The sequence below is a fragment of the Natator depressus genome, chromosome 9, assembly GCF_965152275.1.
Source record: "Natator depressus isolate rNatDep1 chromosome 9, rNatDep2.hap1, whole genome shotgun sequence".
Taxonomy (NCBI): domain Eukaryota; kingdom Metazoa; phylum Chordata; order Testudines; family Cheloniidae; genus Natator; species Natator depressus.
Genome location: NC_134242.1, coordinates 7,130,445 through 7,155,828, shown reverse-complemented (window position 1 = coordinate 7,155,828; position 25,384 = coordinate 7,130,445). Strand labels below are relative to the sequence as shown.

The window sequence follows — 25,384 nt, the reverse complement described above, 5'->3', positions numbered from 1 at the left end:
CTAAATAGCCCTGCAGCATATAGGGGAAACTGAGGCACACATCAGCTTGGTAACAATATTACAGCAAATCCCCACCTCCTCACTCCTGGCTCCGGGGGTTCAACAGTCCCTGGCTCTGCACAGTAGGGCAAAGCCGTGGTGCAGCGAACTGCAGCTGCCAGGCGCCGAGTCAGCAAGGCAGGCAGAAGGTGGCGCGGTGCTGCTCTCAGGGCAGGCCGGCCGGCAGCACAGAGTACCTAGAGCCCGAGGGGCTGCCCCCAAGCACCTCAGGGCACAGATGCGCTGGCCCCGCGCCCCCAGGCTGGGCTGGGACACCGGGAGCGCTCAGTTGGCAGGGTGATGTCTGTGAGCAGCCAGCCCCAGCAGCTAACTTTGGGCCGCGCTCTGTCTCGCAGGCGGCATGCGGCCCAATACCATCGTGCTGGGCTTCTACGACGGCGCGGTGCCACAGGACAGGCTGGCGCGGCACCCGGCCTTCGAGGGCAGCGAGGAGACGGCGCTGCTGAGCTTCCCACCCGTGCGGGGGGCCACGGCCCCCAGGAGGCTGTCGCCCCAGGAGTACGTGGCCGTGGTGGCCGACGCGGTGAAGATGCTACGGAACGTGATGCTGGCTCGCTCCTTCGAGCACTTCGACAAGGCGCGGGCGCCCGCCATCGACGTCTGGCCCCTCAACCTGCTGCGCCCAGACAGCGCCCGCTACGCCGACACCTGCAGCCTCTTCCTGCTGCAGATGGCCTGCGTGCTCAGCATGGCGCGCTCCTGGCGCCGCGCCCAGCTCCGCCTCTTCCTGTGCGTGGAGACCGGGGCCAAGACCCGCGGGCAGGAGGACAAGCTGCGCCAGCTGCTGAAGGAGCTGCGCATCCAGGCTGCCATCCGCATGGTGCCCTGGGACGCTGTGGTGGCCCTGCACTGGCAGAAGCAGCAGGAGCAGCGGGCCAGGCCGGTGGAGGCAGCCATGAACTTCCCTGGCAATGCCACCTGCATCTCCGACGAGTACCTGAAAGCAGCCAACAGGCTGATCCTGGAGCAGAGCCCCTCGCCCACCATCCGCTTTCTCTACCTGCCCCGGCCCCCCGCCGACACCAGCCTCTACCCCAGCTACCTGCACCAGCTGGAGCTGCTCACCCGGGACCTGGGCCCCACCCTGCTGGTACACGGCGTCAGCGCCGTCACCAGCACCGAGCTCTAGCCCGGCCCGGCCCCCAGGCCTGGCATAGCAACGGGCAAGGGGACTGCGGCACTGGGACCGGGCTGGCTCAGCACCTCCCTGTCTGGATTCTCTGACAGAGAACCCCCCAAGCTCTCCCCCCATGCTGCCCTCACCCGGGGACTCCCTACACACACCCCGCGCTCACTCAGGTCTCCTGCACCCCGGTGGGTGCTGTGCTAGTCATGCCCAGTCCTGGCTGGTGCGAGTGGCTGGGTAATTGCCGGGACGTGGACTGCTCCGCAGGTTCCCGGCCGTCAGGCCTCTCCCAACCCAGGCTCTGCGGCCCCACAGCACCTGGCCTGTGGCTGCAGCCCCTGCCCTTGCTCCTGGCCCCGCTGGTGTGGTGTGAGGACGAGGCCCTGGCAATCCCACGAGCCAAAGCACATGCAGCGGTCACTCTGCTAATGCCCAGCAGAGCGGCCGGGATGGGGGCTCAGGACGCCTGGGTTCTCGTCCTGACGCCGACTGTGGGCAAGTTGTTGAACTGCTCCGTGCCCCAGCTGGAGAACCGGTGAGCCCCCGAGAAGCTTGGGCAGCAGCAGTGATGGGCACGGAGACTCCGGCCGGTCCTGGTGGTGAAAGGCCGGTTGTCATGAGACACGAGGAGCACGTGACGAGCGCCCTGGAGTCTCTGTGTTCCCTGGCAGGCTGGGATCTAGGGGGGGCGTGGAGTCGAACAAAATCCCAGCAGGTGCAATGGCCCTAGCCCAGCGTGGACGATCAGCAGGGCCCGTGTCCTGAAGCTGCCAGTAACTTAATTTGCACTGAACCGTGTTACTGAAATAAATCTGCCATGGGAGGCTCCAGGCAGAGCCCTGGCCTTGGTTATTGAGTCTCTGGGTTTGATGTCCCCATGTCTCCAGCTGTCCCCCACACTAGCCCGGCGGGTGCCCCAGGGCAGGATGCGCCCACCCGCAGCCTGAGCCCGCCCTGTTTGCTGTAGGCATCCCAGGAAAGGAGAGTTTGCAAGGGGATAATGTAGCTTTGGAAGTGGTCCCGGGGAGCTTCTGCCAGGCCTGACAGGCAGCCTGGGAGAAAGCGCCAAGGTGGGCGATGGAGGCTGGCAGCATGGGCTGATGGGAGGCGAGCATCAGGGAGAGCTGATGAGGCGGGTGGACCAGGAAGGCAAAGACAAGCAGCTTGTGTGTGCGGCGCTGGAGGGGGGAGCGAAGAGAGGGGTGACGTGGCCCCAGTGCCGGGCTAGGGGAGAGCGTTCTGAATGGAGATGGTGGGGGGGGTGTTTGCCAAGGCTGGAGCGAAGGAGGCGGCCGTAAGGGAGGTGTACGCGGGGACAGCCGGGCCAAGAGCCGCTGTGCTTAAGGAATCAGCAGGGGTTGGACCCAGCCGGGCTGTGAGGGGCTAGAGAGTTGAGTGATGGGCAGGGTGGTGGGGCTGGAGGAAGGCTTGGGAGGGGAGATTAGGAGCTCCGGTTGAGCCTTGTCAAAGACAGGCTGAAATCTTAGTCTGCACAGGAGACCGGCCCGGAGGGGGTGGGGGAGCTGGAAGACCTCAGCATGGCGATGGGGGAAGCATTTGTCTTTGCGGATGAGATCACCTGGTGCTAAGGTGTGGAGGGAGAAGAGGTCCCAGGAACGAGCCTTGGAGAGCCCCCACAGAGCACTGGCGGAGGGGTGAGAGGATCCTCCCGGGGGACACTGAGGCAGCGATCAGAGGACAGTGGCGGGAGCCCAGGGAAGATGAGACGTGGAGAAGAGGAGCATGGCCGGCGGTGTTGAAGGCCGGGGAGGAAACTGGAGGGCTGGTTCTAGCTTTGGCCAGGAAGAGGTCGTTGGATCCTGGCGTGGGGTGGGGTGGACCTGTAGCTGCGTTCAGAGAGCTCAGCAAGGAAAGGGAGCTGGAGCGGCATTGGAAGAGGCATGTGGGGCCAAGGGTGGGTTTTCTGAAGCATGGCTGTACGGTGAGGGGCAAGCCGGGGGGGGAGATCTGGAGTGGGGGCCGGCTGTGAGAGCAGGAGTGGAGGTGGTGGAGGGCTGGCGGGGCAGACCATGCAGTGGGGAGGGCGGAAGAGGGACGGGTGGAGAAGAGCGAAGCATGGAGAGACACCACGGTACCGCTGGGGGCCAGGCCAGCTTACGACGCCGGTGATCTGTCTGTGATCTGGGTGTGAAGGGCTGAGGGGTGAAGTGCAGGTGGGGGGCGGAGGGGGGCCATAGTGACAGAGCCAAGTGGGGGAAAGACCTGGACAAGTGAAAGGCCGTTCTGGAGGGTGGGAGTGTTGAACCAGGGCTGCAGTGGGGAGGGTGAGGAACTGGGCAGCCAAAGGGGCGGCTGGAAGGGCCGGAAAGGAGGTGGGAGGCAGGCAGGGAAGGGATGGGGCAGGAGGAGGCAGATGGGGGACCTAGATCTGTGGGGGGAGGGGAAGAGGGGCAGGTAGAGCTGGTGGCAATTGCAGAGGGGCTGTTACTGAGCTCTCCAGCCATAGCTAAGGCAGGAGACTCCTGGCTGCAGCTGGGGAGGGCATGGTCTTGCCCCATGGGGGGCTCTGCTGTGCCCCATAAGGATGGCCCCAGCTTGGGCAGTGCAGCCTCCCATCTGGAGAGCCCCCCGATGGAGCACGAACTGCCCTTTCAGGCCCACGCTGCCACCCTGCTGCCGGGGGTCAGGGCTGTTCCCCTGAAGTCACTGCAGCACTGGGTCCAGCCTAGCCAGGGGGCCCTGCCCCTTTGAGCCAGTTCCTGGGGTGCAGAGAGCTTCCCACTGTCACGGAGTGTGGGGGAGTCCAGGCCCTGCACCCCTCTTCCTGGGATTCACTGAGACTCTCAGCCAGCCAGTAAAACAGAAGGTTTATTGGACAACAGGAACACAGTCCAAAACAGAGCTTGTGGGTACCCCCAGGACCCCTCAGTGAAGTCCTTCTGGGGGAGCAGGGAGCTTAGACCCCAGCCCTGGGGTTCCCTGTCTTCCTCCACCCAGCCCCAAACTGAAACTAAACCCACCGAGCAGGTTCCCTGCTGCAGCCTCCGTCCACATTCCTGGGCAGAGGTGTCACCTCCCCCTCCCCCTCCTGGCTCAGGTGACAGGCTCTCAGGTCTCCCGTCCCCAGGGCACATTCCCAGGTCAACACTCCCCCCTCCCTGCTGCGTCACATCTCTCCCCCCTTCGAGACTGAACTGAGCGGGGTCACTGTGACCAGTGACCTGGGGAAGTTCGGGGCCCCCTCTCCGGGACAGCGCATCCGCTATCAGGTTGGCACTTCCCTTCACATGGACCACGTCCATGTCGTAATCCTGCAGGAGCAGGCTCCACCTCAGGAGCTTGGCGTTGGCTCCTTTCATCTGGTGCAGCCAGGTCAGGGGAGAGTGGTCGGTGTACACGGTGAAGTGTCGCCCGAAGAGATAGGGCTCTAGTTTCTTGAGGGCCCACACCATGGCCAGGCACTCCTTCTCGATGGCCGCGTAGTGTTGCTCCCGGGGTAGCAACTTCTTGCTCAGGTACACGATGGGGTGTCTCTCCCCCTTTTCATCCTCCTGCATTAACACCACCCCCAGTCCCGTGTCGGAGGCGTCGGTGAACACCACAAAGGGCTTGTCAAAGTCTGGGTTTGCTAGAACTGGGCCACTGACCAGAGCCTCCTTCAGCGCCCGGAAAGCCTCCTGGCACTGCTCGGTCCAGACCACCTTGTCTGGCTTCCCCTTCTTGCATAGCTCAGTGATGGGGGTGGCTATGGCGCTAAAGTGAGGCACAAACCTTCGATAGTATCCTGCCATCCCAATAAAGGCTTGGACCTGCTTTTTGGTGTGGGGAGCGGGCCAGTCTCTGATCACCTCCACCTTGGCCGGTTCCGGCTTTAGGCGGCCGCTCCCCACCCGATGGCCCAGGTAAGATACTTCAGCCATCCCCACCTTGCACTTCTCCGCTTTGACAGTCAGCCCAGCCCCCTGGAGTCGGTCCAGCACTTGTCTAACCTGGGACACGTGGTCCTCCCAGGTCTGGCTAAAGACACAGATGTCGTCAATATATGCCACGGCAAAACTCTCCATCCCCCTCAGGAGCTGGTCCACCAGGCGCTGGAAGGTGGCCGGCGCTCCCTTGAGGCCGAAAGGCAGGGTCAGGAACTCATAGCGCCCCAGAGGGGTGATAAAGGCCGATTTCAGCCGGGCATCTGCATCCAGCGGCACTTGCCAGTAGCCCTTTGTAAGGTCCATGGTGGTAAGGTACCGAGCTCCTCCCAGCTTGTCTAGGAGCTCGTCCGGCCTGGGCATGGGGTAGGCATCCGATACAGTGATGGCATTGAGCTTCCGATAGTCCACACAGAACCGGACTGACCCATCCTTTTTGGGGACCAGCACCACCGGCGAGGCCCAAGGGCTGGCCGATGGCTGGATCACCCCCAAAGCCAGCATGTCCCGGACCTCTCTTTCCAGGTCCTGAGCAGTTTTCCCTGTGACTTGGAAGGGGGAGCATCTTATCGGCGGGTGCGACCCTGTCTGCACCCGGTGGACAGTCAGATTAGTGCGTCCCGGCTGGTTGGAAAACAGCTGTCGGTACGGATGCAGCACCCCCCTGACCTCAGCTTGCTGGGCAGGGGTGAGCTGATCCGAGAGGGGGATTGTTTCCAGGGGGGAACCAGCTCTGGTCCCAGGGAATAGATCTACTAAAGGGTCATCTCCCTGCTCCTCCCACTGACCACACACAGCTAACACCACATTCCCCCTGGCATAATATGGCTTCATCATATTCACATGGTACACCCGGCGGTGGTGGGCCCGGTTCGACAGCTCCACCACATAGTTTACCTCATTGAGCTGCTTGACGACCTTGAACGGGCCCTCCCAGGCGGCCTGTAGTTTGTTCTTTCTCACGGGGATGAGAACCATCACCTGATCCCCGGTGGCGTAGGCACGGGCCCGCGCCGTGCGGTCATACCAGACCTTCTGCTTCCTCTGGGCTCTGGCCAGATTCTCCCTGGCCAGGCCCATGAGTTCAGCCAGTCTCTCTCGGAAGGTCAGGACATACTCCACCACTGACTCTCCATCGGGAGTGGCCTTCCCCTCCCACTCGTCTCTCATCAGGTCCAGGGGGCCCCTCACCCTCCTTCCATATAACAGTTCGAAAGGCGAAAATCCGGTAGACTCCTGGGGCACCTCCCTGTACGCGAACAGCAGGTGAGGTAAGTACTTGTCCCAATCCTGCGGGTGCTGGTTCATAAAGGTTTTCAGCATCATCTTTAGCGTCCCGTTAAACCTCTCCACCAGCCCATTGGACTGGGGGTGATACGCTGAGGCCCAGTCATGCCGGACCCCACATTTCTCCCACAAGCACCGGAGCAGGGCCGACATGAAGTTGGAGCCTTGGTCTGTCAAGACTTCCCTGGGGAACCCCACTCGGCTGAAAATGGTCAGGAGCGCATCTGCCACGGTGTCTGCTTCAATGGAAGCTAAGGGCACTGCCTCGGGGAAGCGGGTGGCGAAATCTACCACCACCAGAATGTATTTCTTCCCCGACCGGGTCGTCTTGCTGAGAGGCCCCACGATGTCCATGGCCACCTTCTGGAAAGGCTCCTCTATGATGGGCAAAGGTCTCAACGCCGCTTTCCCCTTGTCCCGGGCCTTCCCCACCCTCTGACAGGGGTCACAGGATCGGCAATACTGCTGGACGGTGGTAAAGACCCCGGGCCAGTAAAAGTTCTGTAGCAACCTCTGCCGGGTGCGCCGGATTCCCTGGTGCCCTGCGAGGGGGATGTCATGGGCCAGGGACAGGAGCTTGCAGCGGTACTTCTGGGGGACCACCAGCTGCCTCCTGATCCCACAGGACTCCCCTTCCCCTGGGGGAGCCCATTCTCGGTACAGGAACCCCTTCTCCCACAGGAACCTCTCCTGGCAGCCTCTCCTCATGGTCCGTCCCTCACTGAGGTCGGCCAGGTCCCTGAGCTTCTGCAAGGAGGGATCTTTCCTCAACTCGGCCTGGAACTCAGCGGCTGGGGAAGGGATGGGGCCCGGTTCCCCCTCCGTGGCCAGGTCTGAGGCCGCAGCCTCTCTGAGCCGTGCCCCTCGGCGCTCCCTCCCCACCCGAGTAGGGTCTCGCGCCTCCAGTGTGGTACCCTCCCCAGGGTCAGGTCGCAGTGCCCCTCGCCGGCTCTGGCTACGGGTCACAACCAGGGCGGTCTGGGGGTCGCTTGGCCAGTCCTCTAGGTCTCCCCCCATCAAAACTTCAGTGGGCAAATGGTGGTGTACCCCCACATCCTTGGGGCCCTCCTTGGTCCCCCATTTCAGGTGTACCCTTGCCACGGGCACCTTAAATGGGGTCCCGCCCACCCCCGTCAGGGTCAGGTAGGTGTTGGGCACCACCCGATCTGGGGCCACCACCTCGGGCCGGGCCAGCGTCACCTCCGCGCCCGTATCCCAGTATCCATTGACCTTTCTCCCATCCACCTCCAGGGGAACAAGGCACTCTCTCCGGAGGGACAGCCCCGCACCCACCCTGTAAACCGAGCACCCTGAGTCCAGAGCCTCCAGCCCTCTGGCGGGGCTGGCTGGGGGTACTCTTCCCTCCTGAGCAGGTGGCAAACTGGTAGCCCCCCTTTCCTGGGTCGCCTGCCCCTCGTCCAGCTGAGTCCCTACCCAGTTAACCCTGGGTAGGTTGGGTCTGCTCAGTTTGTCCCTGAGCCCGGGGCACTGGGCCCGTACGTGGCCTCTCTGGCCACAGTGATAGCAGCTCAGGTCACGTTGGTCCCCTCGAACGGGTCGGAGGGGCCCGACACCAGGCGTTCCCCTTTGGAGGGGGTTCTCCCTATTTCCCCGCTGGGAGGCCCCATGGTGACTCTCTCTCTGCATTGGGGGGGGCCTGTTCTTTTGGGACTCCTCCCGGCTACCCCCTGACCGACTGTTCACAAACTCGTCGGCCAGCTGCCCTGCATGCTTGGGGTTCGCGAGCTTTTTGTCCACCAGCCACAGCCTCAGGTCGGAAGGGCACTGTTCATACAGGTGCTCCAGTACAAACAGGTCAAGCAGGTCCTCTTTAGTTTGGGCCCCCGCTGTCCACTTGCGGGCATATCCCTGCATCCTGTTGACCAGTTGTAGGTAGGTGACCTCAGGCGTTTTACGCTGACTCCGGAACCTTCTCCGGTACATCTCGGGGGTCAGCCCAAACTCACGGAGCAGGGCCTGTTTGAACAGTTCATAGTCCCCAGCCTCTGGCCCTGTCATCCGGCTGTACACCTCCACGGCTTTGGGGTCCAGTAAGGGGGTGAGGAACTGGAGCCTGTCGGCAGGGTCAACCCTGTGCAGCTCGCAGGCATTCTCAAAGGCCGTCAGGAAGCTATCTATGTCCTCCCCCTCCTTCCGCTGGGCCAGGAAGCACTTATCAAAGCTCCTTGCAGTCTTGGGTCCCCCCGCACTCACCGCAGCCGGGGCCCCACTGCTCCTCAGCCTGGCCAGCTCCAGCTCATGCTGTCTTTGTTTCTCCTTCTCCTGCTGCTCATGTTGACGTTCCCTCTCCTTCTCCTGACGCTCCCTCTCCTTCTCCTGACGTTCCCTCTCCTTCTCCTGACGCTCCCTCTCCTTCTCCTGACGCTCATGTTGACGTTGTTTCTCCTTCTCCTCCTGCTCATGTTGACGTTGTTTCTCCTTCTCCTCCTGCTCATGTTGACGTTGTTTCTCCTCATGTTGACGTTGTTTTTCATGATCCTCCAGCTCCCTCATTTTCCTCTCCCTCTCCCATTCCAGCCGCATCCGCTCCAGGGATGGGGAGCTCCGCTGGGAGGATCCCCTGCTGGCTGCTGGGGTCAGGGGGCCCTCGGTATTCGCTGGGCTTCCCACAACCCCTCCCCCAGGCATAGGTAGGAAGGGTCTCGGGGTGTCCTGGGCAGCAGTCTGACCCCTCCCAGCCTGGTCAGGCCCCAGGGCCCACGCTGCGTCCGCCGGGCGGCTTCCCTCAGGGACAGGGATCGGGTCATCCAAGCGATCCCTCTCCTCCAGCTGGGCAATCAGCTGTTCCTTGGTGGACCTCCCGACGCGCAGCCCCCTCTGCCTGCACAGCTCCACCAGGTCGCTCTTAAGGCGTTTAGCGTACATCTCCCGGCTGGCCACTCGCAGGCCGGGCAGCTGTCCACGGTTTCCAGGAAAAGCCCCTAGTGTGCCAGTCCTTCTTGAGGTCACCACCTCTTTGCCAGGGTCGAGCTGCAGACTCCTCCGCCCCTGGGACCGCTCGCTGCAATCCCCCGGGGGACCCTGTTACTGCAAAAGTCCTTCTCTCTGGTCACACACTCCCAGGGGTTAACCGCCCCCTGGAACCGTCTCTCTCTGAATCTTCAGCACGCCTGGTCCCCGTCAATCCCCCTTCGTTTTACTGTTCCCCAGTCACTTACTGCAGGAAGCGCCGTTCACGGGGTGCAGTAGATCCCACCGCTGCCACCAGTTGTCACGGAGTGTGGGGGAGTCCAGGCCCTGCACCCCTCTTCCTGGGATTCACTGAGACTCTCAGCCAGCCAGTAAAACAGAAGGTTTATTGGACAACAGGAACACAGTCCAAAACAGAGCTTGTGGGTACCCCCAGGACCCCTCAGTGAAGTCCTTCTGGGGGAGCAGGGAGCTTAGACCCCAGCCCTGGGGTTCCCTGTCTTCCTCCACCCAGCCCCAAACTGAAACTAAACCCACCGAGCAGGTTCCCTGCTGCAGCCTCCGTCCACATTCCTGGGCAGAGGTGTCACCTCCCCCTCCCCCTCCTGGCTCAGGTGACAGGCTCTCAGGTCTCCCGTCCCCAGGGCACATTCCCAGGTCAACACTCCCCCCTCCCTGCTGCGTCACATCGTCACACCCACTGGGCGACGTTGCTGGAAGTGCAGCATGCACACTCCTGCCCTGGCTGTCCCCCACCCCGTCGCTCCAGCCGGATGGGCCCGGCTAGCTGATGCCAACCTCTCAGTGTCCCAGCAGCACTAGGGCACCCGGAGAGGAGCATCCCGGGCCTCCCCTCCCCACCCAAAGCACACGCTGCAGGGACGCCACTCCCAGTGCTGAGTGGGGCCCGGGGGAGGGAGGAAGGTGTAGGACAGAGAGTGTCACGTTCCTATGGCTGAAGGGCCTGGGCTGAATGCCAAGCGGGTGGCATGATGCCAGGGTGGATCCAAGCCCCCCACCCTCTCCAAAGCACGCCCCCTTCCAAGGCTGGGGGCCCAGCAGCACAAGAGAGGAGCTGTCAGGGGAGAGACAAAGGCAGCTGAATTTAATTCGGTGTGTCCCCGCTACCCGCTGGCGCTGTCTCGCCATGGCGCCACCTCTCCTTAGCAGCCCCTGGAATTGCGCCAAACGCGCCGCTGGCTCTGGCTGAAGCGTGGCCAGATTGGCAGCCCAGGAGCCTTCCTCTTCGGGGAGACCAGTGCCTCATGCTCCCGGCCCCAGAGGCTGCAGCTCAGACGCTGACGGGCGTGTGGAAGTGGCTGGGCATGGGGGCCTGGCACACGTGGTACCGCTGTCCTGTCCTTGCACCCATCCCTGGCGGGGATGGTGTACAGCCAGCAGGACGGCTAGGGATCCACGCACTGGCAGAGACCCCGGGACAGCCTGGCTGGGGATCCATGCACAGGAGCAGACCCCGGGACAGCCAGGCTGGGGATCCACGCACCGGAGCAGACCCCAGCTGCCCCTTGCGTCTAAGCCGCTCTTGACACTTTACAAAGGGTGGCCAGCCACCCCAGGGATGGGCACTGAACTAGAGCTGATCTGGCATCATCAGCCCGACTTTACTGAAGTACCAGGTCACTCAGTCAGTGGCAGCGCTGGGGAGAGAACCCAGGCGTCCTGCCCTGGGTTTACCCACCAGCCCACCCTGCCTCCTTTAAAAGCAAGGGCTGCCGTCTGCTCCACTGGGCTCCCGTCACCTGTGCCCCCCACCCTCATCCTTGCTGTCCCTGGGGTGGCTCTGCCCCCACAACTCTCCCCCTCCCCAGCACTGACAGGGATCACCCACTGGGGGGGTCAGAGAAAAGGAGCAGGCCGGGCCGAGCCATAGGGCGTCACCCTGCCTGGGTCCCCACCAGTTCCAGAAAGGCCTGCTGGGGCCTGGCCCGGCCCCCAGGGCAGCGGGAAGTGCCAGGGTGGCACGGCTCTCCCATGGCACTGGGCTGTGCCAGCTCCAGCTCCGGTTCGCCCTTTGCAGCATTACAGCCAGGCGCCCCAAGCCCTGCACTGGGCACTGCAGCCACTCCAAGGAGATCGTGGGCCCTGCTCGTTTGGGACCATCAGCAGGGAAGGCTCCGGGACAGCCGCCCGCGGCAGCCGGGGCCAGCAATGGGGGCAGGCAGTGGGTAGGGAGGGGCTGGGTCCCAGAGCCAGGGCTACCACGTAACCCCTGCCTGTGTCCCAGCCAGGCAGATGCAGCACCGATGGGGCCTGACCCCGGACAGCCTGGTCTCTCTTAACAGTGGGGCAGCGCTTGCCTCCTAGGCTGCCAGGCCCAGCCTGCCCAGGGGCTGGGGCGATGGGGGGAACTGACAGTTGGATCATGCTGCTCAGAATCCCCCCACCCAGCTGACATTGTGGGTAATTCACTGCAGCGTTTTCCTGGCTGGTGCAGGGCCAAGGCTCCTCCCTAGGGAGCAGCTGAGTGTCCCCTCCTCCTGCTCCCCCCACCATCGACCCCCACTCCGCAGGACCCCGATCCCTCAGACGGCCCCATCACCACCCCCCATCGACCTCCCTGCTGGGCTGTGATCCCCCTGTGCCCACAATCACAGACCCCCATCTCCGCCCCGCTGGGCTCTGATCCCCCTCTGGCCCTCCCATCATCCCCCCCTCCTACCCCACCGTCCCAGGGGTTCCAGCAAGGATGCATGTGTGGGGCAGGCACATTGGGCTGTCCTTAGCCCCTCGCAATTAGCAGGGGAGCCCAGTGCTCCGGCCTCATAAATCACTCGGGTGAGTCAACGACAGCGCTGCTGGCAGGCCCCCGGCGCAGTGTGTGGCGGCTAAGCAGGGAACGCCGGGCCGGGGGCTGGGCGAAGGGCCCCGCCCGGGATCCCCCAGCCTCAGGCCGGAGCCTGGGTGCCAGCCCCGGGGCCTGCATGGCTCCGGGCCGCCGAGCCAGGCGGCAGCTCGAGCGGCTCTGCCAATTACGCCAGCCATTTCTCCTCCGCCTGACGGCGGTCGGGTTCGTCTCGGGCAGGGAGCTATTGATTAGCGGGAGGGGAGGAAATTGCCTCGGTGACGGCAGATAAATATATCAGCCGCCTGCCATGTCGCGAAGGGCTTTGCAGACTAAAAGATGATGGATCGCTTCCGATTAGCCCCGGAGCAGGTGGGGAATTGCAGCGGGCTTGCCGGGGGCTGCGAAGCGAACGTGCCGGGGGCGGGGGAGGGGAGGCAGGCAGCAAGAGCCTGGTCGGGGGCGCCAGCAGGAATTAAGGCCTGGGCTGGGTTGAGCTGGGGGGAGTTGGCAGTGCCCCGATGCAGCTCGGTTGCTCGGTCTCTCAGGGGTCCCCAGGGTGCTGGTGGAGGGGGGAGGCAGGAGGCTGCGTCATCCCAAGGCACTTTGCGCAGAGGCGGGAGAACCCCGGCGTCCTGGCCGGTCCTGAGTGCAGCTGGTTTGAGTGGGGGCTGGAGCAGGAGAGCTGAGGCGAGTCGCAGGCCTGCTCCGTGCCCGCCCCACCCCCGGATCCTGTAAAGGGTAAATGCCTGCTGCGATGGACGCTGACGCCCTCAGCTTCTCCCCAGGCCTGGCACAGTCTGGTGCCCGCTTCCCTGCTGCCAGCTGCTGCCCTGCCGTCGAGGGAGCGATGCACACGCAGCAACGCGTGCCAGGTCGTTTGGCCCGGGACACAGGGCGTGGGAGGCTGGGCAGAGACCAACCAGACTGGGGAGCAGCAGCCGGCTGGTGCCCAGCATACGTGTTGTCCTGGGGACAGTGCCAGGCCGGGCTGCCGCTCTGCTATGCGGGCACCTGCATGTCTCATAGCCCAGGAATGGCCATGGGGGGTGAGAGCGCCCTGCAGACATGTTGGCACGGGCCCAGCATCAGGCCCAGCAGCAGGGTGGTGGGTGCAGAGGTACCCGCGGGCCGCAGCTGCCCGGGCACCTGTCTCAGACCAAGCCCTGCTCGGGGTCCCTTGATTTCACTCCAGGACTGAATTGTCTGAGCAGGGCCCTGAACTCCAGCGTCGGCCAAGTGCCAGCATCCCCCCCACCGGCCCAGCCAGGACCTGAACCCCAGCGTCCCCCCAGCTGGCCCAGCCAGGTCCTGAACCCCAGCGTCCCCCCAGCTGGCCCAGCCAGGTCCTGAACCCCAGCGTCGGCCAAGTGCCAGCGTCCCCCTCGCCGGCCCAGCCAGGACCTGAACCCCAGCATCCCCCCAGCCGGCCCAGCCAGGGCCTGAACCCCAGAGGGTCCCCCCCGCCAGCCCAGCCAGGACCTGAACCCCAGTGTCGGCCAAGTGCCAGCGTCCCCTCTGCCGGCCCAGCCAGGACCTGAACCCCAGCGTCCCCCCAGCTGGCCCAGCCAGGTCCTGAACCCCAGCGTCGGCCAAGTGCCAGCGTCCCCCTCGCCGGCCCAGCCAGGGCCCTGAACTCCAGCATCGGCCAAGTGCCAGCAACCCCACCACCGGCCCAGCCAGGACCTGAACCCCAGCATCCCCCCAGCCGGCCCAGCCAGGGCCTGAACCCCAGCTTTGGCCAAGTGCCAGCGTCCCCGCCACTGGCCCAGCCAGGTCCTGAACCCCAGCGTCGGCCAAGTGCCAGCATCCCCCACGCCGGCCCAGCCAGGACCTGAACCCCAGCGTCCCCCCAGCTGGCCCAGCCAGGTCCTGAACCCCAGTGTCGGCCAAGTGCCAGCGTCCCCCCCGCCGGCCCAGCCAGGACCTGAACCCCAGCGTCCCCCCAGCTGGCCCAGCCAGGGCCTGAACCCCAGAGTCGGCCAAGTGCCAGCGTCCCCCCCGCCGGCCCAGCCAGGGCCCTGAACTCCAGCATCGGCCAAGTGCCAGCAACCCCACCACCGGCCCAGCCAGGACCTGAACCCCAGCATCCCCCCAGCCGGCCCAGCCAGGGCCTGAACCCCAGAGTCGGCCAAGTGCCAGCGTCCCCCCCGCCAGCCCAGCCAGGACCTGAACCCCAGCGTCGGCCAAGTGCCAGCGTCCCCCCCACCGGCCCAGCCAGGACCTGAACCCCAGTGTCCCCCCAGCTGGCCCAGCCAGGTCCTGAACCCCAGCGTCGGCCAAGTGCCAGCGTCCCCCTCGCCGGCCCAGCCAGGACCTGAACTCCAGCATCCCCCGAGCCGGCCCAGCCAGGGCCCTGAACTCCAGCGTCCACCCCTGAGCCCCAGCGTGTCTGTCATGTCCCCTCAACCCGTGCCCCGGCCAGCACAGCCCGGGCCTGAGCCCCAGCGTTGCCCTCTGAGACCCAGCGTCCCGTTCCCACACCCCCCTTCCGCCAGCCCCGTCAGGGCTTGAGGCCAAGTGTCCACCCACCGGCCAAGCTTTCCCCCTCCCCCGCCAGCCCAGCCAGGACCTGAGCCCCAGCGCCCGCCCCCCCTTCCCGCCGGCCCAGCTGGGGCCACCATGGGGTTGAAGGTGAGCGTCTCCCCCACACAGAGGCCCCCATCCTCCCGGCTGTGCCCCTCTCTCTGGACTCTGCACCAGCCCCCCCAGATGCGTCCGTGTGAGCCAGTGCCCGTGGCGGGGTGGGGGGCCTTGGCCGGCATTTGTCGTCGCCAGGCACCTCTGCCACGCGGCGTCTCCAGATAAATCAGCCGGGAGCCGGGGCCGTGCTGCAGTCGTCAAAGCTCGTAAAGAGCCTCCCCCCGGCCCCCCCCCCCGGCCTGTCGCCAGCAATTCCCCAGCAGGGGAAGCAGAGCCTGGCAGCGACGGCTGCTCCGTACCAAGGAGCCTGGCGCCACCTGAGCAGCCTGGCAGCGTGCATGGTGCCCCTGCCCGCAGGACCCGCCCCAGCCCCTCAGCCTGGGAGCGGTGGGGCTCATGGTGCGGGGGCGGGGGGGTCTTAGCACCACTCCACAGCCCCTCCCGGTCGGTGTCTGTGGTGTTAGCACCCCGGCCTCAGAAGGATGGTGCCCAAAATGGCGAGCGGTGGGGAGGAGACAAACTGCTCTCTTCAGGGGCAAGTCCCTGGGGCTTGGCTGGCACCACGGGCAGCCGCCCCGGGAGCAGAGCCGGGCCGCCAGGAGGGACGCCCGCGGCACTGAGAGCGACCCCAGGGAAGCGTGAGCAGAGGAACTGGGCAAGTTCCACCCAGGGGAGGGGCTTGTGCCTATTACCCAGAAGCACCTGCTGAACATGTGGCAAGGATGCAAGGGGTGGGCGGGTGACTGGGCCCGGGGCGGGGGTAAGAATGGAAACCTACCATGTTACCACTGGGCAAGCGGTGCCCCTGCCCTGGGGTCACAGGCACTGTGGATTCGGTCGGGGGGGTCTCCCTCCCATGCTGGAATCGGCAACAACGGGGGTCCCCAAACCTAGCACACTAACTAGGGACCCCTGGAGGGGCCATCTGTGTGACTGTTGGCAATGGGGCCTCTCCCCACGCTGCCCCCTGGCCGGCCGGACCCTGCGGAGGGGGACACGCTGGGTTTCAGGGAGCTAGGGAATGAAGTACACAGACCGGTCTGGCAGGGCCCGGGTGGCTGGTTTTATTTACGATCAGGCTGGGGCAGCACAGGGCCCGGGCCCACACTGTTAATTATCACGATGTAATTAAAAGCACATCACAAGCCGCGCACTGCATTACGTTCGCTTTCCAGGCTGTGCAAATTCGTCCTCCAGGAGAGTGAACCCTTGGCACCCCGAGGAGAGGGCAGCGTCCCGGCCGGTCTGGTCCCCCGCCACACTCAGCCAGCAAGGGGCACGCTGGCTGGCACAATTCCCCACCCCCCCAGAGTAACCTAACGCCCGAAATACTGCCTTGCGCTCTCTGTCTCTCACGCACGCACAGTAACCCGACTACACAATAAAGGCCACAGCATCAGCCACAATGCAGCTCTCCAAGCTACGTCCCTGGTCTCCAGCCCTGAGGTACCTGAGAGCCTCACAGCCCTCATTGGGCAGGGCCAGCTGTTGTCCCATTGTGCAGAGGGAAACTGAGGCACAGTGCGGCTAAGGGCCTTGCCCAAGGGCGCATGGTGCCTGTGGCAAAGCTGGGCTTTTGAGCCCTAACTTCCCACAACCCAGGGTAGGGCCCTGACCGTAGGGTCCCCCCACTCCACCCCCGGCGTAACAACACACACAAAACGCTGCACACTAGAGACGCACGCGCTAAACGCCTCACCATGTCACCCCCAGCCCCCGGCTGCCCACACACCACTGCCTGCCAAAGCACCTGCCCACTGTCCTGCCCGTGGCAACGTGCTCCCTAAACACACACACCTCCGAACCGTGTCACCCACTCCTGGCACAACCCCCGCACACACAGACACCCCTCTCTAGCCCCTGCTCCCCACGGCCGGTGGTCTCTTCTCACCCCACATTGGGGCTCTCAGCGCTCAGTGCTGGGATGGTGTGTGTGGGGGGTCACCCCTTCACTCCACACATTCCTGCAGCTGGTGAATTTAATTCCCCCTGACACCTGCCCCCCACCCTGCCCCAGCCTCCCAGCCATGGTTACCCATGCTTACAGCATGACCCAGCCCCATGGGGACACAGGCTCGGGCAGGGGGAGCGGGGGAAATGCAGCTAGTGGGGGAGGGCCACACACCTACCCCTCCGCGGCCCCACAACTCCCCCCCGCCCCACATCCCCCTCCAACATAGAGGTCACAGCTCAGACCCCGGCCACATGCCCAGCAGGGGAACCAAGCCGTTATAGGTCCCTGGGGGGCGCTATGCGGAGGGGCTGGGCAATCAACCCCCCCACACCTGCCAGATCCCAGGTTAGCCTTTGGGACCCACAGACGCTGCTGCCAGGAGAGATACAGACCGGGGGGGGGCTGCTCCGTGGAGCAGGTTAGCCTCGACTAGAGGGGCTGGCTGTGGTACCCTGGCTGCCCTGCCACAGGCCCCTTCCCGAACACCCCTGGACAGCGCCTCCCAGCAGGCCCTCCCGGCCCTGCAGCTGCACGTGGCGGGTCTCTGCTTGCTCAGTTGGGCCCTGGGCCCAGAGAGGGGCGGCCGAGCTGGGGAGGGAGCTGGGCAGGCTGCAAGGTCTGGGGGAGACCGACTGCCCCCTTCCCTCCATGCTGCCCCACCCCATGTGCCCCAAACACGCTCCCCGCCCTTCCCACAACCCCCCTCTGCAATCAGTGTCTCCAGCACAGCCCCTCCTACCTCCCGAGCCAGCCCGGTCTCCAGCCTGAACGTGGCGCCCACACCCCAGGCAGACTGGGAGCTCTGGGCCGGCCCTCCCCTCCCGGGCGCACATGCCAAGCACGCTGGCAGCGCCCACTCGGCCAGCCCCGCTGCCGGAGCTAGCTATCACCCCGTGCAGGAATGGCGGGGGGCTAGTGAAAACGTCCCCTTAGCCCCAAGACTGTGAGAAGGGACGAGCACTGGGAGACAATTGACACAGGCGAGCGAGTCGGCCTGGGGAACTCCCTGCTGCAGGAGAGCAGGAGCTGGGGGAGCAGTTATGCCCAGGGCGCCAAGCAACCCCAGGCTCCTCGCTTCGCCTGCAGAGGCAGCAGACAGGGCTGGATGTGGGGAGGGGAAGCTGAGGCTCCTTCATGCTGGCAGAGACCACGGCAGAGACCCTCCCAGCCACTGAGGTTGCGAGACCAGCGAGCCGATGAGCAGGGGTGGGGGGGCATCTTCGTTTGTTGGAGCCCTCTCAATACAGTGGGTCACTGGCCTGCAGGGCCCTACACTGGCAGCTCCTGGCCGATTAGCACCGAGCTGTCTGATTAGGGGTCTCTGTCACCTCCTCAGCGCTCCAGCTGGCTGTCCCTGCTCTAGCCCGGCAGCCCCCTCCCCGCCCGGCTCGGCCTGCACCTGGCGACAGCTGATGGAGCTGCTGGGGCAGGAGCCCTGCCTGCCCCCGCCCCACCACGACCCTGGGGACCGAGAGCAGGTGGGCAAGCCACACTCCCCCAGGCTGCTGGGGCCTTGCCCCTCCTCTCCCCGCCCAGGTCAAGGGGCCCCCTTCAGCCCTTCCCAGCACCAGGTGCAAACCAGGCCAGCTTGACTCCTGCTGGGCCCTGTGCCTGCCATGCAGGGGCATCTCTCTGGGGGAGCCAGGGCTGGACAGTCCCGCTGCTGATCCAGCTACACTCAGAGACCTGGGGGCCCAGGAGAGAGGAGCCGGGCGCTCGCTGGGCAGAGAGGGTCTGGGAGCTGGGCCCGCTCTGCGGGTGTCTTGCTCGCCATGGGCAGAGAGATGACACCGTCCGGTCGCTGACTCCCAGCTCAGCCAAATGCTGGGGTGCAGAGCTGGGGTTAACCCCTCGGGCAAGCCAGGAACGGCCACCAGCAAATCACTCCTAGTGGGGCTTAGCAAGAACAACACAGCCCCATGCCAGGTCAGATACCAGGGCACAGAGCGCCGCCCACACCCCCGACGGGGGCTGGAGCCCGGACAGCAGAGGTCAGAGGAGACACCACTAAAAGTGAGCACCCTGGCCCATGCTGCGGCCAGGCGGGCGGCTGCTCTGCGCGGCTGTCGGGGCAGGGGAACGGCACGTCGGCGTGGCTGTGGCATGGGCGTTACCGGACGCCGTGGCCAGCGGCATGGGGCTCTTCCAGCAGCACGGTGCCAATTAGGAAACGGTTCAGGAGAGAGCAACAAGGAGGATTTGAGGCCTGGGAAAGCTGCCTGAGCAGGAGAGGCCAAAGCAGCTCAGTGTCCGGGCTTTCTCCAAGGGGAAGTTAAGCAGGGGCTCAGCACCTCCCCAGGGAGGAGATGTCGGAAAGTCGAGGGCTCTTGGGTGCAGCAGCTGAAGGCAGGACAAGCCCCAGCGGCTGGGAGCTGACATGAGCCATGCTCGGACTAGAACCAAGGGGTGCTTTGACCAGGGAGGGGGTTAATCACTGAAACAAGGCACAGCTGGCTGGGGCTGCAGCTCCTCGCCCAGAGTCTTTCAATCAAGGGTGGGTGGCACTCTGGCTTCATCGGCGCTGAGGGGCGAGATGCAGCAATCCCAGGGCAAGTTCTCTGGCCGGGGCGATGCGGGGGAGCAGACGGGATAGTCCCTTCTGGCCTCGCAAGGGATGAATGGAGAGAGCAGTGACTCCGCTGCCAGGCAGGACTCAGCTGAAGCACCGAAACTGGCCAGCGATCATCTGCTGCCAGGGCTAGTAACGCTGGTTCGATCCAGGCGTACACTGCCACGTCCCAGCTCTGCCGGTGCCCCCCAATCCCGACCTGCAGCCCCTGCTCGCCCAGCCCTGGGCACCCCATACTCAGCTCTGCCGGTGCCCCTCAATACCGACCCGCAGTCCCCTGCTGTCCCATCCCTGAGCCCCACACCCAGCTCTGCTGTTGCCCCTCACTCCCAACCCACAGCCCCCTGCTACTCCAGCCCTGAGTCCCTGTGACAAAGTGGGACTGTTCTTAATGTTTCCTCTGAATATTGTGGGGGTGCCTCAGTTTCCCCTATGCATTTCTTAAGTCTCTAGGTGGTGGGATAAGGGGGTGTAATTGTTGCAGAGCAAAGGGCCAGGGTACGTAAATGGCCGACAGTCTGTCTCCTGGCAACTAATGGCCTGGGCCCTTCCCCCCTGCAAGGTGAGAGCTAAAGGGTTGGAGAACAAAGGAATCCGGTGACCTCCTGGCCCGGGAAAGGAACAAAGCCCAGAGGAGGAGCGGCTGGAGGGTGAATCAGTTTGGGGCTGGCTGGGGACGTACAGTGAAGTGCAGATGTGGTTGTCTGGCTCACTGCCCCCCCCAAAATGGACCCAGCTGAGGGGTCCTGTTCTCTGCACCTAAAAGCTCTGTGTTAGACCATGTTCCTGTCGTCTAATAAACCTTCTGTTTTACTGGCTGGCTGAGAGTCACGTCTGACTGCAGAGTTGGGGGGCAGGATCCTCTGGCTACCCCAGGACCCCGCCTGGGCGGACTCGCTGTGGGAAGCGCACGGAGGGGCAGAGGATGCTGAATGCTCCGAGGTCAGACCCAGGAAGGTGGAAGCCGTGTGAGCTACTTGCCCTGCAGACAGTCTGCTCCCAAAGAGGAGACTTCCCCAGAGTCCTGCCTGGCTTCATGGGGAGCAGTTCCAGAGCAGCGCCCGGGGACTCCGTGACAGCCCCATATCCAGCTCTGCCGGTGCCCCTCAATCCTGACCCGCACCCCCCTGCCGTTCCAGCCTTGAGCCCCGCACCCAGCTCTGCCAACGCCCCTCACTCCTGAGATCCCGGGATGGCGGGGACGAGAGAATTATTTATACACCTGCCTTTCTACACAGCCCATCACCGTGGCAGCCATGCACTCCAGAACCATGAAGGGTTAATATCAAAGAGAAAACCCCGGGGGTTGGGGTGGGGGGCACAAGGCTGTTACCTGTCTCAGGGCCTTGAAACAAGGCTCATAAAGCACCAGTCGAGGCCATGGGAGAACCTGGCCCGGGGAGGAGGAAAGGGCTGATGTGCCCACGTCCACACCACGGCTGATTGGGCCCAGCCCGGCCTCAGGAGTGGGTGCCCCCTCCCCAGCTCTGGCTACGGCCGGAGATTGGCTTCGAGTGCCGCTGATCCTATTAAAATAACTCTTCCCATCAAGCATCTGTAGCACTTAAACACTTGGCTCGCACAGGCTGACGCTCTGGATCATTTTCTTGCTCATAATTTTGTGGGTCACCTTGTCGAGAGCTGCGAGCGTCTCACCCGCTGGGGCCGTTAACAGCAGCTGCTGCCAGCAGGGCTGGGATTATTCTTAGCTGGGAGCCAAGAATACCTGGAGAGCTTCCTGCGGGGCGTACAGAGGCCGCCCAGAGCCAAGGAGCTGTCGGGTTCCAGCAGAGTGGTCGGGGGTTGGGGGGGTGGATGCAGTCCCTGGCCCACCACTAAGGGGAGGGCGCTGGATGGAGTCCCTGAAACCCTGGGCACCCAACGCCAGCTGCAGTGCGAAGAGCTCGTTGGAGCTCTGAGGACATTCTGGTTTGGGGGCATGCCCACTCGGAGGGTGGGAGGGATGGGTCCATGCGCCCCCCGCACCTGCATGGACGGGGTCAGGGAAATGGGGGGAGTCTGAGGAGAGATGGGGAATGCAGCAGAGACCTAGTGCTTCAAGCAGAGGACTCCCAGGTGTGAGACCCAGCTCCACCGCCCCTTGTGACCTCGGGACAGCCACATTCCTGCTTTGTGCCTCAGTTTCCCCATAAAGCAGGACTATGACCACCCCCCCCCGCCTCCTCACAGGTGAGCTGTGAGCCATCCCTGATCAATGGAGCAGTGGGGGGCCAGGGAGAGCTATGTGCTATGGGGCCATGCCAGTGTGGGGAGTGCAGAGTAGGGGCAGGGTGGGCCCCAGAGAGAAGTGGGCTCAGACAGGGTCTGAACCTACTCTGACCTAGCAGAGGTCCGTGCTCTGTCCGCCAGCAGCCCTGCCCCACACCGGGGCTAGGAGACCTTCACACTCTGCAGGTGCTCCTCCTGATGTGCACACCCCCAAAGCTGTGCAAGCCAAGGGCCCCAACCCCATAGTCTGTGCAGGGGAAGGGGGGGGCTGGCTGGGGAGGGCCCCAAGCGCCTGGGCTGGTGCAGGAGCTCTCCATGGTGCTGGGCTGACCATGACCTGGCTGGTGCTCCTGCCTGAACACCTCTCCTCCCCCCCCCCCCCCCCCCGCCCGCAAAGCCATTCCCAGCATGCTCCTGGGCAGCAATGCCCCCACTCCAGGGGCTCACGGCCTGAATGGAGGTGACCATGGGGACCCAACAAGGGCTGGGACAGGGCACTCTGGCCCTGCTCTCACTGAGCAGAGACGAGTTGGGGCCTGATGGGGTCACCAAAGCCAGGGCAGATCATGGCAGCTAAGAGCCCCCTAATGCTGGGCAATGGGGCAGGGGTGGGAGTCGGTGGGGTGGGTCCTACCACACTGCGGGGAGGGGGATGGACTCCTGAGGGGATGGGGACAGAGCGTTAAGGCCTGGGTCCCCCCTCCAGCCAACCGGCATCCCAGTGAGGGGACTATGCCATGGGGAGTGTGGGGGTTGAGACATGCAGAGAAGGAGACGCCCAGTAAGACAGAGAATAGATGCCAAGAAAGAAAGACAGATGAACATATTTAGGGCTGGATAAACTCACTGAGGGCTGAATGGAGAGGTGGCTCGAGACACAGCGAAAGGGAGAGAGGGATGAGCAGAGAGCGAGGGATCAAGCAGGTGATGGATGGAGGGACGGGCTGGTTCCGACCTCGCGCGCCTCCCTTCCCCCCCCCCAGCCCCTTTGTGGCAGGAACGCCGGTACGAGACAATAGACATTTTTATATTTCTTGGAAATTTCACGGCATTCATTTCAGTGCAAATAAAAGCTGTCATTGCCAGAGAAATGATACCGATCGGGCCTGAAAAGGCAGCAAATTACCCGCCTGAAAATGCACCGCGAGAGAAAAAATGCATATTAAACACACAAAGAGCCACTTTCCCATCAGCCGCGCTTCCCCCGACGCTACCGAATAACCACACTTTACATAATTCCCCCTCTCCACCTTCGAATTAATTTCACAGACAGTGAGAGAGAAATGGAACAAGCCCAGGGCGATGCACAGAGACGACTGGCAAAGGGGCAGGGCAGGGCCAGCCTCTCACCCCATAGCTGTCCCCTGGAGCAGTCCCCTCATGGATCCCCATGTCTCCCAGGGAGATCATTCAATAACTGTGGCACGGTGTGGCACTTTTTGGGGTTACCTGACGTGTCCGGGTGAATCCAGCATAAGGCAGCCTTGTCTTTGCTCACCAGGAGAAACCTTTCCTGACTACCACGAGTGCTCCGCTCTGGGCTCCATGAGCCCTGCTCTTGCCCAGTGCTAGCGAGAAATTTACCCACCCCGCTGGTCACACTCAGCTGCCCAGTCCGTGATCTGGACACCCGCCGTGTACACAGCTCTGCTGCCCCTGTGGAAGCAGGGTGCCCCCGTTCCCTGGTTTCACCTCCGTTCACCACACTGCTGAGCACAAGGCATGTAGATGTGTCTTTAGGAAAACCAAACTGGAGCTTAGTTAATGGAGCCTGAGACGGAGATTCAAATAAAAGCAAGTCGAAGGGTTTGGAAATGGACGGGTACAGGTGAACACAAAGTCCGTAGCCTGCATTTATTCACAAGTTACTTTCCTGTCTAATACAGCGTCACTCACCCAATGGTTAGTCCTTCTAGTGCCTTTCCTGAGACATCCGCGCTAGCAGAGTCTCTCCTTGGGCCATGTCTTCGGCTCTGATACAGTTACAGGCTATTGTCCATTAGCCCAGGGGGCCCCCTCTTCAGACAGCTCTCCTGGGGTTTGGTCGTATTTGTAAATGCCCAAGTTTCCGCCTGGCCTAGACAGTAAACAACAGTGTGTCTCCACGGACGGACGTCCCTTGTTCTCAGTGTTGATGGAGTAGTCCAGAGACCCCGTCACACCTCAGGTGATGAGTCTCACGCCAACGGTTTTGCAACCTAATAGTCTACATTGTACATCTTCCCCAGACAAACATCTGGCAACAGCCAAGACCATCAGCTGGTTCTTAGCTTTCAGCAGAAACACTGAGAAGATGGCTGGACACAGGGGTGACATATCTGCCTGGGTATGGCTGTGTCACTCATGGACATCCCCTTCCGCCCCCAAAGCATTCCAGATTGCGTGGCGCCATGATCCACGACTGAAATGCAGCCACTTCTGGGGTGATGCGTGGCAGCTGCTGACCAGCCACACAGTCACATGACACAACAAAAGGACGTGACATGAAAAATGCTCCATCCTTTTTAAGCGACAGGTTAGAACAGCCGAGGGTGACGATGGAGTTCAACGAGGGTTCCTGCCCTGGCTTGTGGGGAAACAGCCACCCTTGCTCCGGCCCTCGATTTACCGCCCACTCAGAGCCCTGGGGTCTCCTGTGGTAGAGAAGGGACAGGTCTCTGCTGTCGTTATAAAGAGGATTCTTTAGTGAGGCTGCTGGGATAAAGACAGAATATCTGGTTTCCCCAGCTCTACCCTGTGCTGCCAGGGGCCCTGGCCTCTTTGCAGGAGCGGGGCTCTGCCTTTCCAGGTGAAGGGGCGCTCTGTCGGAGACCCCTCACACACACGGGGGGGGGGGTGCCGGGGAAAGTGCTGCAGCATGAAATCAGGGGCACGACTCCATCCTAGTACTAACACGAGTGGTTTCTGCCATGTTGGCATTATGGCCCTCCAGTGGTGGCGAGGGGCAGCCTGGGCACTGCCAGGCTGATGGGCGAGGGTATGGAGACCACCCCATGGGTTATTATTAGTCCTGTAGCCCCGCAGCCCAAGGTGTGGAGAGCTGCCTGCTCTGGGATGCGGTGGCCAAGCAGGACGCGGGGATCTCGCTGGGTATTCCCACTGCGCTCACCCCCCGGGGCACATTCACCCCACGCTTTGCTCTGACCTCACCACGCCCCGCCGTCCGCCCCACCCTGCTGAGCCGCATAAGCCGAGAGGCGTCTCCTGTACGGAGGGGAATTAAGGATCAGAGCCCCGACAGCCCCATGCATCCAGCCTTCATGAGAGGTGGGTGCTGGGGCAGCCCTGAGCAAGGCTGGGGCAAGGAGAGAACATGTCAGGATTATTCTGGCACAAGCTCTCGCCTCCCCCATCCACTGGTCATTGTCCCCACTCCACCCCTTTCAGCATTTTCAAGCACTGCTTCCGCCACGCCCTGCCACCGCCTCCCTCACCCCAGCCCCCCGCCCTCGTGACAAGGTCACCAGGCCAAAAGATGCTGGGACACCATGGAAGCACAATGGGCCTTTTCTTGTATCCCAGCTGTGGCTGCCATGGCAACCCAAAGCAGCTTGTAGCTAAGAGCTGGGCCTCAGCCTTCACAGCTGTAACCAGCGAATGATTTGGGTGGGGGGGGTTCCGTTCCCTTGTCCCTCCCCCTGGGAAAGACACCGGGCTGAGAAGCTCCCAGGCCCAGGTGCTGAAATGCCTAGGAGAAGAATGAGAGCACGAACCCAAAAGGAAGAGCCGTCTCCTCTCCTGGGAAAGCTCAGGACAGGATTAGTGTTTTATTAACCGCCCAGAAAATCCGAGAGCCACTTTTTCCCTCTCCAGCGCACTCATTGATTCATAGATTCCCAGGCCAGAAGGGACCGCTGGGATCACCTACTCTGACCTCCTGGATAGCAGAGGCCAGAGC

General features: G+C 63.4%; 1 protein-coding gene across 1 annotated transcript in view; it reads left to right on the top strand.

Moving 5' to 3' along the window:
- The window catches only part of LOC141993772 (solute carrier family 12 member 9-like), a 49,362-nt gene extending 47,335 nt beyond the window's left edge, over positions 1–2,027 (top strand). Inside the window, exon 13 of the mRNA XM_074963409.1 lies at positions 396–2,027. Coding sequence (XP_074819510.1) covers positions 396–1,189 — 794 coding nt within the window. The 3' untranslated portion in view covers positions 1,190–2,027. The remainder of the gene's footprint in view (positions 1–395) is intronic.
- The last annotated feature ends 23,357 nt before the right edge of the window (positions 2,028–25,384 follow it).